Here is a 16,797-nt window from a genome sequence, read left to right on the forward strand (position 1 = left end):
TATTTGAACCCTGACTTAATTATAAATGGTCCCAATTCAAGTTTCAAGTATCTGGATTCTGGAATAATCTTACATTACATTATATGTGGATCTATTAAAAACGCACAATGTTTTAACTATAGTTCTAAATTTATTTTTAGGTGTAGAAACTTTGTACATAGTATTACTTGTGATAATCAGTCAAACTTTAAATATTTATTTTTATGGTGCAAAAACTTTTTAATATCTAATTTATTGAGCAAGCTAAGGCAATCAGTACGGATTATAAGACTTTGAGGGGTTTGGCTTTTAGGTAGATATTTTAAGTATGTGGCTTTATTAATTAAAGTTTTCAAACAATGATCATATGAGCAATAATAAATATGAAAAGTTTTAATTTTAAATAGGCAAAATTAGTTGCAGTATTAAGAGAAAATTAAAAGAAAAAAAAGCTTGATTTGAATTTTTTGTTAAGGTTGTAAGGATTAGACTAGAAAAGGAGACATTAGAGAATTCTCTCATATAAGTTATTTCAAGGTAACGAGGGTCTGTTCACATTTACTTAATTTCAGTCCAGTTCAGTTCAGCTCCTAATTTCCTTCTCTCATAAAATATTCATTTCAGCTCAGTTCAGTTCAATTCAGCTCCAATCAATTAGTTCAGTTCAGTTCAGCTCCAATCAGTTCAGTTCAGTTCAGCTCAATTCAGTAAAAATAAACAGGCCCTGAGTATATCCGATCCGTATTCATATAATTTTTTTTTAGTTTTATAATTACCATTACATGTTTACACAATAGTACATCTCGAATAGTCGTATATTTCTCTATATCTATATATATACTATGAGTACATCTGTACATACCAATTAATAAGTACATTAATTGAATGATTAAATTCTAACCATATAGTCATATACTTGTAATCTTATTTATTTAACTTCATTATTAAAACTGACACACAGATATTTCTTAGGCAATAATAAAGATTTTCAGACAAGTCCACAATAACAAAAAGAGTCACATTTTTTGCATTAATTATTGACAACGAAGAAAACAAAAGAATTAAAAGAGGAAGAAAGAAATAATGTTATGGACGGCCTCCACGTAAAACCGTACCAAAAATATAAGAAATTGATGGTTATGATTTATCGACAAATCAATGTTAGGTTGCTATTTATTTTCAAACAAAAAAAGGGGTCCAACTAACATTATCATATCAATTTTTTTTTTTTTTCATTTTTGTAAAAATAATTATCATATCATCTTTGTTACTAGTAAAAGCTTAGCCTTTGCTACTACTGCTCACACACACACGTTTGCTTTCTCATGTGAATTGCAGCACTTCATTTGGTCTCCTCTCGTCTTTCCAGGTATTATTTTCTTTACTTATCTCTCGTAATTTGAAACACCTCAATGGATAATTGCCAAGTGGGCGCGCTTAATAGCTTAAACCGAGTATTTGGTTAAAAGATAATGCTAATATTGCAAATTAGAACATCATTTGGTTAAGTTTTTATTCTAATTTTTATTATACGCGCATTTATGCTATATCTATATCATTCTTATAATGAAACATAATTGTTAACGATTAGTGGTTTGTTTTTGGTCATGTGCTAACTTTTGATTTGGTAATTCTGTAAATAGAACTAAAAGTTGTTAGATTGAATGAACGTATCATAGGGAATAGCTAAGAAAGTAGACTATTTTTTCTTTTTAGGCACTAAGGCCAAGATGAATTTCACATTTGGAAAGTTTGTCAATCATCAATGAATTTACCTTTATATGGAAACTTTAGCTTTATGCTTTTGATACTAGTTATAGTTACTATTGTGTGTAGTTAATTCCTGATAAGCTAAGGAATGCCTCATGTTATCTGCTTCCAATAACTATGGATAGTTGGATATCATTGATCTAGCTATATATAGTCACGTACTCGCTTTGCATAGTTAACATAATACGAGTACCTCTTTTAGTCTTTTTCTCTATAAAATTTAATTTCCCGTGTCAATCTCTTATGTTATGTTCATACTAGAATAAGGGAGTACAAAATAAGTAAAAATTTCTCCGGTGTCCTAATAAAATAATAAATATCTAAAGCAGGGGCTCGAAAATAGTGAAGCCTTACAAGAATTTTTTCGTTTCAGGCAGGGGAATACGATCATCTTCAAGTAGCTATATATGTTCAATTACTAAACGAAATGGAGGCATCAAGTAGCAATGGTATGGCATCTAACAAGTGGATGGCATTTGATGCAAACAAGACCTCTAATAAGGTGTCAAAAAATACCGAGATAGTGAATGATGAAGCCGGTATGGCTGAGAGGGCAGCAGAATGGGGGCTAGCAGTGGTACCAGCAAACGGGGGAGAATCAGCCCCATCAACCTCGAATGTTGTGATTCGAATGTCAGGGGACAATAATCAAGGCAAAAGCTCGTACGAGAAGGAGTCAAGGAGGATGTCAGAGGAATCAAATAATTCTAACACATCAGAACATCTTCCTAGAGCCTCACAAGAGTTGAAGGATGCATTAGCAAATTTGCAGCAGACTTTTGTGGTTTCAGATGCTACTAAACCTGAATGTCCTATAATGTATGCTAGTAGTGGATTCTTCACTATGACTGGCTACTCTTCTAAGGAAGTTGTTGGACGCAATTGGTAAGATTTTGTTATGTATGTGTATTTCTTTTGTTATGTACCACAATCTTATTCTTGTTGAGGTTTATTTGTCGAGTTTCTTCCCTGAAGTTGAGGTAAGTGTACATTAGCCGACATTGACCATGTCACAACTTTCGTAAGTGTCTAATCGCTCACTTTTTCTTTATTCACGATTGCAATCTCATAACTTAAGTCACATTTATTTTAATTAAAATGTATAAGTATAAAAAAAGAAGATATTTTGATATCATAGATTTTAATGTATATAGAAAAGATCCTGCACTAGGAGTTCCTCTCATGAGAAGGATTTCCTAATGTTCTTTCTCTCAATCTCACAAATGTGGTCAAAGAAAGGTTACATAACACTTGTTACAAATCAATAATTTTTTTCTTTTCTTGAATTCTAGTGCCAAAGTAGCCAAATGCCTAATGTCATAATTGAAGTGACACAAGTCATATGTGTCAACAATTGCATAAAACAACATTCATTTAAACTTAATGTTAAGTTATCTAATTCAATGAAATTATTCATTTATAAATGAAACAAATCAAATAAACCCAATTCGACTCGTGCAAGTTATGGGAAGGAGGAGGGTTAAGTAACCAATATACCTAAATAAACGCCACACTAGCCCCCGATATGACCGATGTGGGAGCGTGAGGTGCGACTCCTTTCGCTCACCTATTGCCACTCCCACTCACAAAGTCATACGCATTAGAGTCATTACTCAAAGTGATCTCCTCCCAAAAACTTCCCGCAATTTCTATGGAAACACCAGTTAATTTCCTTCCAATATTTCCCCTGCAATTTGCTTTCTTTCTATCTCCTCCTGCCCCTCCCAAAAAAAAAAAAAAAAAAATAATAATCAAGCTTCAACAATGGCGGTTAATTCATAGATTTTGTATTTGGTTGCAGCCGATTTTTGCAGGGGCCAGAAACAGACCAGAACGAGGTGGAGAAGATAAGACAGGCGGTGAAAAATGGGACCAGTTATTGCGGCAGATTGTTGAATTACAAGAAGGATGGCACCCCTTTCTGGAACCTTCTTACCATTACCCCTATCAGAGATGATAAGGGTCGTGTCATCAAATTTATTGGGTATTTTCTCTCTCTTCTCCTCTTTCTCTCTCTAAATGTATTGGGTACATTCTGTTCTTTCATCTTAGTTTGTGGGTTGAATTGGGGTTTGTCTAGGGTTCTTGATTTGCTTGTGCCATTTGCTTTGATTAGTGATTTGTGCTATTTTAATTGTTAGCAATAGTTTCCGTGCTTCGTTAATGCTTTTCGTTCGGTATCGGGTTATAAATGATGGTAATGAGAATGAACATGTATGAAATTTTGTAAGAGAAGTGTAATGTGGATGCCTATGATTACCGCTTGAGTGGTGGTATTGAGTGTTAATGGAATTCTTTTTAGAAAAATACAAGTTTCGAGATGGGATTGCATCACCATTTATGGTGGACAATAGATTGGTGATGTCGTTGCAGAATTATAGTTAAATTCATTCCCAATACGACATTACTATTACCAACTATCAGACATAATGGTGGTAGTACATTTGATGGAGATAAGGAGATTGTGTATCGAACCTGGCTAATGGGATTTTACTTGTGTTATGTGGTTGTGATTCGAGGCTCTCCCTGTTGATTTAATTTATCGATTCAAGTTGGGTTTTTCTTTTTGCATAAGGTATTTCCATCCAAGGCAATTCAGTACAAGACTTGTCTTTGTGCTTAGTTGGTTTGGTTATAGAAGTCTTAGAACAAGGAATTCAATGTACTGTGCATCTGAGTTAAGGTGAATGTTCTACACGCATAAAGTGTAGTTCTTGACAAAATGTCTGGCAAAGTAGAGGAGTTATTTTGTTCTGTGTTGGTCACTTTTGTGGTTTTGAATTAGTTTGGATGTTGTCTTGTTGAATGCATAAACTATGAATTGATGTAAGCATGCTAGCATATTGTTGCATACAAAAATACAGAAAAAATTAGTCAATGTCTTAAATAATTTAGGAGCATGGAAAAAGGAGTACAGATCAGAAAATAAAAAGGCAAAGAGAACTTTAATAAAATCATGTGTTTTGGGTGCATTTTCTGGCTTCATTTCCAACTTTCTAGATGTTCTACAGACTAGGAATATGTTCAAGTTAGTAGCAATTTCAAGAGGTACATTTCCTAATGTGGGCTGATGTCAAATACAATCTGTGACTTAACCTGAAATTGACTTTGCTGCAACAGAATGCAGGTCGAGGTCAGTAAATTTACCGAAGGAATAAATGACAAGGCATTACGTCCTAATGGCTTGCCAAAGTCACTTATCCGTTATGATGGTAAGAATTTGTAGAACATTGTTGTTTTCCTTGTTCTTCTCTAATGTTTGTACATGTCTTGTTATGCATGACAAATTTTACTTTCAATTGTCTGACACATCAGCTCGTCAGAAGGAAGCAGCATTGGGCTCCATAATAGAGGTTGTTCAAACTGTGAAGCAACCACGATCTCTTAGTGTGAGTAACATCAATGCTGAAAAACAGGAGGTTGCAGGGAAATTCAATCTCGATTATATGCTGCCAAAATCTGCAGAAATTGACAATGTGGGAACTCCTGGTAGGCTGTCAACCCCTGGTAGGGAGACTCCTAAACTTGACGCATCTAGTAAAGATTCTGACAAGAGCTCTAGAAAATCTGCGCGTATTTCTTTATTGGGGTGAGTCTAATAACTTGAAATTCATTATGTTATAGGTCATTGTGTTATTGTAGAGTAGAAAATCTATGTGGCAAGGAGTTCTTCCTTCTTTTCGACATGCTTTTGGCTGTGTTGTTCTCTTTTACTTAGTTTCTATTTTAATCTAGATTCAGCTTGCATGCTTTTATTTTGCTTGAGAAAGTAGGATTCCCAGTTTAATTAGTACCCCTAGTTCAAGCAAATTCCTAGATGAACACTGTGCTTGTTCAGTAGATTTTGACATTTTGTTAAAAACCAAAGACACTTATTGGAATTTGTGCTCATGTTGCTGGTTGTGATTGTCGAGAACCCTTAATCAAGCTATAGTGTTGATCTATCCTTATCACTTTCTTTGTGGCTCTACTTAGTTCCACATCACTATAAAAAAATTGTTTCACAAAACTCTTGCTTGTCTGCAGTTTTAAAGGGAGGTCCTCTGCAAAGCATGAACGACAACCAAGTCTTGAGCCAGAATTTCTTATACCGAAAGACATAGATCGTCCTGACAGCTGGGAGCGTGCAGAAAGAGAAAGAGACATACGACAAGGAATTGATTTAGCGACAACATTAGAGCGTATTGAGAAGAATTTTGTGATTACTGATCCCAGGCTTCCAGATAATCCAATTGTATGTCTAGTGTTGCAGAAGAGATTTTTAGTTGTTGATTGGTTTATCCACTTGTCCTATAAGTTACGATACTTCTAATCTTGACATAATAATCTTGGAGTTCCTAAATCCTAAGCCTCCAGAAATTAAGTTATTTTTATCTTTAAGTAAAAATCGAGGCTCCTTAGCTTTCCAGAAACTGACACGAGCTCACTGCTTCATTTTGCAGATTTTTGCATCCGATAGCTTTCTTGAATTGACAGAGTTTACACGAGAGGAAATTTTGGGAAGAAACTGTAGGTATGAATTATTCTTATCCTATTTATGCTGTTTCCTCGTCATGAGGAGGTTACCGCTGGGAATTGCATGTACTGTTGGCTCTTTATGGATAAAGACTATTTCGTACAACCACCTTAATCTTTTTAAATTGATAGCGGCTCCCTTGTACTTGTGTGATAATCACTAGCTTCACTGCTATGAACCCGAAACATGTAGCTATAAAATCTTACTCAGTAATAGGTTGGCATATCACTGTCAGTATATATATTAAGAATTCCATTAGCAAATCAACTTGAGCAGTGAGGCACATGTTTATCCCTATGTTTAATCATAATTAACACTATGGATCATAAACAGGTTAGCCACATGTTTGTAAATGCAGGATTTTTATGTATTATCAACATTTTATTTTGGGCATTAATGCATGTGGAGCTATAAATAAGTCTAATATGAACTTCAGCCAGTGCATTTGCAGTTCAGTAAACTATTTAAGCTTGAAATTGGTGTTGATGTGTGTTACAGTATCTTAATTTGAATGCTCATCAGTGAGCTTGAACTTGATGTAATGTTTTTTTGTACATTGAATACATTCCAGTTTGCCTTGTCTCTAACATGAATATGTTTCACATTTTAGTGCGAGTACTTACTGATCGTTTGCCTTGTAACGTCTAATCTTAAGTGTTAAGAAAGTTAGAGTTCAAAACTTTTATTTATATTTTATTTTGTGCAGGCTATTCTCTGCCTTGTTATTTTTAACTAATATTGCTTCCATTTATGTCTTCATCAAACTTATAGGTTTCTTCAGGGACCAGAGACAGATCAGGCCACTGTCCAAAAAATAAGAGATGCTATCAGGGAGCAGCGGGATATTACTGTTCAATTAATAAATTACACTAAAAGTGGTAAGCGTATAGCTTTGATACGTAAACTACTGGATTGAGCTTGTTTGGATTTCTGAGCATTGATTGACAATCTACTACTGTTTGGATTGAGCTTGAATTTCTCATTTTTTGGCTAGTTAACTGTATGGCTTGCGGTTTTCAGGGAAGAAGTTTTGGAACTTGTTTCATTTGCAACCTATGAAAGATCAGAAGGTATACAAGATTAGTTTTTGATACATTTAATCAAGTTATGGCTTAAAACAAACCCAAAGCTGTCAGATGCATTCGGATATGGGAGTTGTTGTTGCAGTACATAAATCATTCCTCAATTTCATTGTTTTATGTTTTCTTGTTTTCTGTCTAGGGGGAGTTGCAATACTTTATAGGAGTGCAACTAGATGGAAGTGATCATGTTGAACCATTACGTAACCGACTGTCCGAGAGAACAGAACAACAAAGTGCTAAAGTGGTATGTTATTTGGTCTAACACTCTATGTCTTGTAACCTCACTAGAATTACATAACTCACTTCAACCCTCCCTCCCCCACTCAACTTTTAGGCACAGTATAAAATCAATACTTCACACTTAAATTCCTTAGCCCTGCACCCTTCATCTTGAATTTGAAATTCCATGTTAGACTTCTGGATCTATGCCAGAGTGCAATACTCATATCCAAGTCCAAGCATCTTATCATGTAGGTTTCGTAAAAAGATAAGCTGCAGCTTCACTGAACTGTAGTATTTTATTGAAATTCAGTTTGGCATTTAATGGTTACATACTAATTTAGCACAAATTGGCCTCATCAGTTATTAGAAAAAGTTATATATAGGCTGGCTAACTGTTAAGTACTGGTGATCTACATTTGTCTTTGTCTTGTGTGTGTGTATACTACCCCCCACCCACACACACACAAACTATACATACTTGTAATGGACACCATTTATTAAAAATTGAGGAAGGAATCTAATTGAATTTTTAGATTCTTGTAACTGAAATTTTAATTGTGAGTATTGTGCATATTCTTCTGTTTCACATGATTTGTTCTAGGTCATGTTTAATGTGTGATCCCGTACATCTGTAGTCATGTCTGGGATCCTGATGAAGTATTTGGCCTCTCTCTCTCTCTCTTGTCTTTGTGTTTTGTAGAATATTTTGGCATTTATAGCTGAAAATTCCATATTTCTCTGTCTTTTATTTTTTATTGCAACATTATTTTGAGAGCCTCGGTTTTTTTATTTCCCATTCAACTTTCAGGTCAAAGCTACTGCAGAAAATGTTGATGAAGCTGTTCGAGAACTTCCCGATGCCAATTTGGTAAGGTACCTTTCTTGTACTGCATTTTAGGATTACTGACTCCTAGCTTATCTGATCATAGTCATATATTTTGCATTTAGCTCTCTAACAAGTTACTTTAGACAGTCAATAATTACCTGTTAATTAACTTAACACATCCCTATCACACTTATATTTACGTTTCCGTAATATTTCTCTTTTTCATTTCCAACCCTTTCACGTATTTTTTGTTTTCCTTCATTTTCTACTTTAATTTTTAATTTATTTTACTTTAACAAAATATCTTAGTCTTCATGACTTCATGTCAATCCAAAGTACAAAGTTAATTATGAGGCAAGCAAAGCAGTTTCACCAATTCTTAGCTAGTTATCTCTGTGAGCATTGCCAATACCCGGATAAAGGAAATTATCTGGCTGCATAGTTTAGAAATTATGTTGACTTGTTGCTGAAGCAGCCTTTTGATATTACTTGTTTTCCAGAGGCCAGAAGACCTGTGGGCAATTCATTCTGAACCTGTTTACCCAAAGCCCCATAAGAAGGGCTCCGCCACTTGGGCTGCAATCCAAAAGGTTTGATATGGTTATACATTTGTTGTCATGTTTGGTCAAAAAAAAAAAAAGTTTGTTCTGTATTAACTGGGATCCTCTAAAATATTTTAGTTACTAAGGCTTTGTGCTGAATCTCTTTGGCATTTTAGATTACTGCTGGTGGTGAAAAAATTGGTTTGGATCATTTTAAGCCCATAAAACCATTGGGTTGTGGTGATACTGGAAGGTACTGCTGCTTTAACTTTTAGAATGCTTCCTCCACCCCCACACTATTGGCAGTAGGCTCCTTTTAATAGTTTTGCTTTGTTCAAATTGATGTGAGTACCAGTTTAATTATCTCTTTTGCGACATTGAGCAGAAACATGTGTTTGATGTGTTTACACTTGCTTTCATATTGCATCTAGGAAACTGCTTGAGTGCTTGGCTCATATCTTGATTTCCACATAGTTTTAAATTAACAAATTCTTTGATGGGAGAATCCATTAACGACTGCCTTCATGTAGCACTTTTGGCAAGTTCCTTCTACAATTTTTTTTTTTTTTTATTTAAATTTTATTTATAAAATATTAAGACCTTATATAAACATGTTTGTACTACCTTCAGATACAAATGATCTAATTACCCCTCATTGATGAAATCTGACTCTGTCTTGATCACGGAGGGTAATAAGCATCACCATTTTGCCTGTCAATGACAAAATGATGACCAATTAGAGGTCATATCAGGTTTTGTACAAAACTTCTCAAGAGGAAACTTTTGAAAACATAAAATTCACACCTTGATTGGATCAAATCATAACAATTTGGTTGCAAGAACTAACTTTAGTTCCTACATTCCAAGAGTAAAATTTTAGCAAACTGCTCAATTTGGTACTTCCTGGAAGAGAAACCTACCCCATGCAGTCATGCTATTGTGCTACTATTTCACTATCTGGTCATGTTCTTGAATCAGTTCACTCTCTGCTATATACTACTGGCTGATAATCTTTTTCAAATTAAAAAAGTTGCTGCTCTGTTGTTTCTATATATTGTTTATTGTAATTACTGTCAGATCTTGTTCTTCCTAGCATGCTAATTGAATTATATGCCAAATAGTTTACTGGCTTCATTATTTTTTTTTTTATCTTTTGCTTGCTGCAGTGTTCATTTGGTGGAGCTGAAAGGTTCAGGAGAACTCTTCGCAATGAAGGCAATGGATAAAGCTGTGATGCTGAATCGTAATAAGGTAATCATTTAGAACATGATTGCTTTGGTTAATTTTATCATTTTTTTTTATATTTAATTAAATGCAATTGCAATATCTTGTGCTCTTGTCACAGGCCCTGGCTGCAAATTAGCTGTTTCTATTTTACCTCATGTTGTTAACCTATTAGGTTGTCTTTTGGAAATTTGGGGTCTGGGTCCTGTTCTTGTGGTTTTGATATGTATCTTATGCTCTGTTCTGATCCACACATGTGCTTTTTGGGTCCACTTTTCTCTTTTTGTTTGTCTGTCTATATCTCTGTGATTACATCTATTTAATTTTCATGTATTGTAAATATCAAGCGAAGCTGCATTACTAAATAAAATAAAATATAAATAAACTTAATATTGATAGTATTCTAGATTTCATAATTACTACTCAATTTTCTATTTTCTCCAGGGCATTTAGCATGTTTAAAACAACCTTGTTTTGATAGTATTTTAGACTTCAAAATTACTACTCAATTTTCTTATTTCTCGTGGGCATTTTGCATTGCATGTTAATCTTGTAGCACTCTGCCTTTGAATTAAGAGGAATAATTTTTAATTTTAGAAAAGTGTGCTTCTTTCTGGTATGTTGCACCTTATGAACATTAAGCATGTGATCCCTTCCATGAAGTTGGGAAGTCTTCAGAAAAGCTTTTGTATGAACTTGGTCACTTATTGTGTGTTATTTCTCAGATAATCCTTAGGACTGGCCTTGGATTATAAGTGGTGGTAAAAGTACAAGTTTTTACATTTTTAAGAGTCTGTTTACCACACAGGCTGCATACTGAAGTTGATTTATACTCTGTAACATGTGTGAATATTTAATATTTCTCAGCATTATGATCCTCATCTTCTAGGCTTAGTGGGTTTCCTTTTTGACTTTTAAGAGACTGCAGACAGTTTACAGATATGTAATGTGCATTTGCACGTGTGTGCCAAAAAATATATACAAGTCTTTGAGGTTCTTGTATTTGATTGACTGGATATGATACCTGAACTGGTTCAGGAGATTCCCTTTTCTTGTTTCCACTGTTAGGATATGTTTTTAGACATGTTGGTTGAAGAAATTTTATGCTGTTATAACCATCTACTATACCTGTGAAGAAGGATCTGAAATACTTGCTAATTGTTTACAGGTGCATCGTGCTTGTGTTGAAAGGGAAATAATTTCTATGCTGGATCATCCTTTCCTTCCTACACTATATGCTTCTTTTCAGGTCTTGACATACTTGCCTCTATATTACTTTTTTTCTTCCTTCCCTAGCTTCTCTGTACATAGGTCTTCATCCTATTCTCCAGACTTGCATTGTACAAAAAACTTACGATGATAATGCTGAATTTATATATACAACAAAACCGAACTTGATTCCTAGTTCTGAAAATGCATGTTTCTTGAGCATCTCCTGCTTCCTGAAGCTCGTATTTACTACTCATTTTTATTGTGTTTACTAGTAGAATTGTATATAGAGCTCACTGTTACCATATACTGTAACTTGTCAATAAACCTCTTGGATCCATGTAGTTACTGATTATATGCTAAATCTTGATGCCCATGTCTTAGACCTGAAAACTGTAAATCTTAAAGCTTGATACTATATGGAATCTCACTGACTTCCTATGTTCTCTACTGCATTTTGTGTTTGGGTTTTGCTGCTGCATTCAATGGAAGGTGGTTTTATTAATTATTTTTGTAACAAGTGAAAGCTGGAAAATTATTTTATTATCAGCAAATTTTACCATATCCAGTATGTATCTCTTTATTCTACCAAGTACTGAAATTTCCACTGAAATTTAATATAAGTGATTTAGTAGCCTCTATAAAATTGCATATTTTTAGTATTTTAATCTTTAAACTGGATGTAACTAGACAATCATTTTATGGTATAAGTCAGAATTTCCATGTTGCACTTGCATTATTGGAAGAGAAGGAATTACCATGACAACAAATTGGTAGTTAGATACTTAGATGGTTGGTCATCATTGAAATCAGGCTGACCTGAGGGCTGGAAGGTGCTTGACTGCTTGTATAAACAAATTAAGTTGTTGCTTTCCTTGTGAAACTATGAGCTATATAATTTACTAATCTATATCAAACTCCTGAATCTTCATTATATTAGTTTTCTCAGTAATTATCTCCTCAATGGAGTTTGTTTCGCTAATGTTTTTTTTTTTCCTCAGACTTCAACACATGTTTGTCTGATAACCGACTTCTGCCCTGGAGGAGAGCTTTTTGCTTTGCTTGACTTGCAGCCACTGAAAATTTTTAAGGAGGATTCAGCTAGGTGCGTTGGTGACTCCAACACTTTTTTTTCTTGCTTAGCCCATCGTTGTCTATGTCTTGTACTCTATATCTTACTATCTTTGTATAAGGGAACCCTTCATTTGTTTTTTTTTTTTTTGGTTACTAAAACATGTGTATCATCATGGTTTTTTAAAGTAGGTGCTTCAGCCTCTTGCTTTGTCAAAAATTTCATTTGACCAAATTTCTTTGTTTGCAAAAACTCGCTCACAACCTGTTTGGTCACTTGGTGCAACCATGGCTTTATTTTCTTTAAACTAAAATAACATTTTGAGTCACCATCTTTTTAATTTTATTTGTCTGTGTTGATTATGATACTGACTTTTGACTGATGCCTAATCTTCAGGTTCTACGCAGCTGAGGTTGTAATTGGACTGGAGTATCTTCATTGTTTAGGTACTGTTGACAATTTGCAATATTGTTTTTGTACTCATTGGCTAGGGTTTAGCTATTGTGTAAGGTTTTCTTTTTCAGAATATATTAAGAATACATCTTGATTTTTTTTTTTTTTCCCCGATGATGATTACATCTTGAATATAGTTGAACATAAACTAATTATGCTTCAAAGCATCAGAGAAATTAAAAAATATTCCAATTGCAAGAAGATTCTCCTGTTTCCTAAAGTGAACCCTTATTCTTCCTATTTGGCTTTCTATAAATTGATTTGTGAATTTTTTTTTGAAGTGTATACATTATTGTGCTAGGTTTTGTAGTTCCCTTTTGCTTTAAAGTTTAAAACGATGGACAATGCAATGGTCACAATACATTCATTTGAAAGTGTCATGTAGCTATTGACTTTCCATATGCATCTTTTTATTGATCCATGACAAACTCACGGAACTCTGTTTCAAATTAGCAGATTGGTGCTATATAAATTTTTTTTTATCTTTGTATTGATATCTGTTCTAGAGTACATAGATATATTCCTCTTAGTTGGATCACATTCTATCCTTTGTTGCCTTACTTGTTGACTATCATGTCCGACAATCTGGAGATATTTGATTTTAGATAAGAATTAAGATGCCAATGACGTGGTGTAGTGGAAGTGTGTGTGTGTGTGTGTGTTTTTTTTTTTTCCCCTCGCATGATAAGATGAATCTCACAACTTGTATCTGGTTGCTACACATGGCTGAATTTCTTATGTCATATCTTCTATTAAATTGTTTCTAAATAGTTTTTACATTGATGTGGAGTAGGTATCATATATCGTGACCTGAAGCCTGAGAATATACTACTCCAGAAGAATGGGCATCTTGTTTTAACGGACTTTGACCTCTCATTCTTGACAGCCTGCAAACCTCATGTATGTGTGGATACAGATCAGTTGAATTATTATTATTAATGTCATCACTTAAGCTATTTCTCATATTGTGTGAACCTTTTTCTTTTTATTAATCTTGGCAGATAATAAAGCCTCCACAACCAAAGAAAAGAAGATCACGAAGTCAACCACCGCCAGCTTTTGTAGCAGAGCCATTTACCCAATCTAATTCATTTGTTGGAACTGAGGAGTACATTGCTCCTGTATGTTTTATTCTTTTCTGTTAACTTTTCTATGTTTTAATTTCAGTAAGTATTCCTCATATAACCTGATTATTGCATTTTAGAGCTTGTCTTGCACTCTAACTGCTTGACTTTGTTACCAAAACCTGATAAAATCATTGACTATATGCCTGTTGTCCTGAATTGATAATCTTTGCAATCTATGATGTAACTGTGTTCCTAATCCCTATTTGTTAATTTTCTTGAATTATCAAGTATACATGCTGTCCTAGTTTAAGTGTATATTATTGTATCAGAATGTGTCGTAGGTTACCAAGTCATCCAACAGGCAATTACCTTGCTTCTTCATATTGGAGCTCTTACATATCTTTGTATTTTAGGAAGTTATTACTGGAGCAAGCCATACTAGTGCTATTGATTGGTGGGCTCTTGGTGAGTACATTCAACTTAAATATTTTTATTTAATTTATCACTTATTTCTTATGTGGACTCATGAAACTTTCTTTATGAGTTCTGAAAATGCAATTTTTGGTCCCCCTTCCAATATCTTTTTTTTATTATTATTATTTTGTTTGAGGGGGCGGGGGTTAAAGTGACTCTCACATGGTAGCGGTCCATTGTTTCACATACCTTTGTTATTTCTTACCTGATGTATCACAAGATAATTCAGCAGGCTTGTGAATAAATGGAGCTTAAGCTTTTTCCTCTTTTCCCCAGGAATTTTGTTGTACGAGATGCTATATGGACGTACACCTTTCCGGGGTAAGAACAGACAAAAGACATTTGCAAACATCATGCACAAAGACCTCACATTTCCAAGCAGCATTCCGGTAAAAATTCCTGCTCTAGAATATTTTGTGTGCATGTATTTTACCTCTATCTTTTTCTACTGATATAATTTATGAAAGAGCTATTTTGACATACATTATGATACAATTATAACAAGACCTCTTAAGATAGTGTTTTATTTTACAATAGTATAAAATTACAGCCAAGTTAAACTATGATCTTCAAAAGGAAGATGCTAACTTGTTTTAGGAATACAGTATTGTGCAACAATGTAGTATTTGCTGTATTGTCCTCGAATACATTTTTTTGGTCAAAAAGCTGACAACGTGAGTGTAGCCTAGCATTATAGCAGAAACTTAACTTTTTTATTGTACTACTTATATGGTATATTGTATAGTAGGTGAAAGCTGCTGCGACCTCTTGCCTTAATGCGGTAATTAGTGCTGTGAGGCCCTGTGAGCTTGTTTGAGCTAATATAAACTTTTTTTTTCATAGAATGGCCATGGTAATTAAAATTTTAAAGTGAGGTCTCTGATACAGTTCCATTGAAATAACTACAGCAACTTGGACATTCATTTGATAACATGGCAGGCTTTTTTTTTCAATAACTCCCCCCTTGCTTTAAGAACCCAGGAGAAGAAATTGAAGAGAATCCACATTTTAAGATTAATACCTTTAGTTTAAATGATGCTCAAGTTCTTATACCTTTAGTTTAAATGTGAATATTTACCATCATATATTTGGTTCATAACTAGAAAATTTCTGTAAGAAACATTTTCATATGAATTTGAAATCTTAGAAAAATTTGAATGCTGTGTTCTGTGTTGCTATGCATCTATTGCCGGGCTCTGTGAGGAATTGATGCTCATTGCAGTGTGTATCTGGATATTGCAGGTAAGTCTTGCAGCAAGACAGTTAATATATGCGCTATTAAGCAGAGATCCTGCTACGAGGTTGGGATCCCAAGGAGGTGCCAGTGAAATCAAAGAGCATCCTTTTTTCCGTGAAATAAACTGGCCTCTGATTCGCTGCATGGTAAACATTTCTATCATCACTTTCTACATCCTGCAAAAGTTGTATATAGCCTGTCTCTCTTTAACTTTGAAAAAGAGGTGGTGTTAAACTGTTACCATTTTATGTATTGCTTACAGGACCCACCGACCCTGGAGGTGCCTCTTCAATTGATTAAAAGAGATCCAGGTGCGAAGGAAGTCAAATGGGATGACGATGGAGTCCTTGCTTCTCCTATGGACTTGTTCTAAAAGGTCTCCTTTCTTTTTTTTTTCCTTCTTCTTTTTTTGTGAAGTTACAATCATACTAAAATAAAACCGTTTGACATTTCTATAATAGCACATTTAACAGCTTGTTCAATATTTTAGTTGACGTGCTTCCAACATGTATCCAGGATTATCAGTTGGCAGAAACCAAATTATAAACTTCAATGCATAACTGAGAGGCTCCTCACTGGAGAACAGGAGAAGAGATCTTGTGATTCAATAATTTTTGTGATTTGTACATAAGAGGATAATAGGAAGAGGTACATAATGGCGCGAGGTAGGATATTTTTAGTGTTGCTTCTATGTCTAGTGAACGACTGTACAATACTTTTGTATATTCTAAAATCTAACATTGTAATTGTTTGGAAACTCAGAGAGCTCCTCTTCCATGCATGTAAGCTTATGATGTCGAGTTTGTTTAGCTAAATAAGCTTGCCTTAACTTTTGTCTATGAACAACTTAAGCTTGCTACGCGTAAACACATACGTAGTAATAGGATCTGATCTCTCCATTTTAGAATTCTTTGCGTTTTAAAGAGAACAAATAAAACAGGACAAAGTATTTTTAATCAAGTTACATTGCACCATCTATGTAGGTAAGACTGGTAACAAAGTATACAAAAATAGAAAAGTGAATGCTTATGGGATTTTGCAATCAACTGCCTAGTACTCCATAGTAAACTTCATCGTGTACGTGATAAAAGAACCCACACAGGACATCTCGGTCCTCACACCAA

The 16,797-nt window shown here is 34.3% G+C and overlaps 1 protein-coding gene across 2 annotated transcripts; it reads left to right on the top strand.

The window, feature by feature from the left end:
- The first annotated feature begins 1,190 nt into the window (after positions 1 to 1,190).
- On the top strand, positions 1,191 to 16,482 carry LOC145619532 (phototropin-2-like). 2 transcript variants are annotated; one of them, XM_081674245.1, is made up of 24 exons: positions 1,191 to 1,348; positions 2,127 to 2,634; positions 3,551 to 3,733; positions 4,870 to 4,961; positions 5,065 to 5,338; positions 5,776 to 5,983; positions 6,192 to 6,262; positions 7,037 to 7,143; positions 7,286 to 7,335; positions 7,487 to 7,591; positions 8,378 to 8,437; positions 8,896 to 8,985; positions 9,114 to 9,190; positions 10,104 to 10,188; positions 11,330 to 11,410; positions 12,372 to 12,475; positions 12,839 to 12,888; positions 13,689 to 13,795; positions 13,897 to 14,016; positions 14,376 to 14,427; positions 14,713 to 14,825; positions 15,679 to 15,819; positions 15,936 to 16,049; positions 16,190 to 16,482. In XM_081674245.1, exons 2-23 carry the CDS (start codon positions 2,177 to 2,179, stop codon positions 16,044 to 16,046), a joined length of 2,739 nt encoding a protein of 912 aa, XP_081530371.1. In that variant the 5' UTR covers positions 1,191 to 1,348; positions 2,127 to 2,176; the 3' UTR covers positions 16,047 to 16,049; positions 16,190 to 16,482. The 2 variants fall into 2 exon arrangements, with proteins under 2 accessions (XP_081530371.1, XP_081530370.1); XM_081674244.1 differs by having other exon boundaries at positions 1,204 to 1,348; positions 2,123 to 2,634.
- The last annotated feature ends 315 nt before the right edge of the window (positions 16,483 to 16,797 follow it).

This window comes from Chenopodium album, chromosome 27, assembly GCF_948465745.1.
Source record: "Chenopodium album chromosome 27, dcCheAlbu1.1, whole genome shotgun sequence".
Classification (NCBI taxonomy): Eukaryota; Viridiplantae; Streptophyta; class Magnoliopsida; order Caryophyllales; family Amaranthaceae; genus Chenopodium; species Chenopodium album.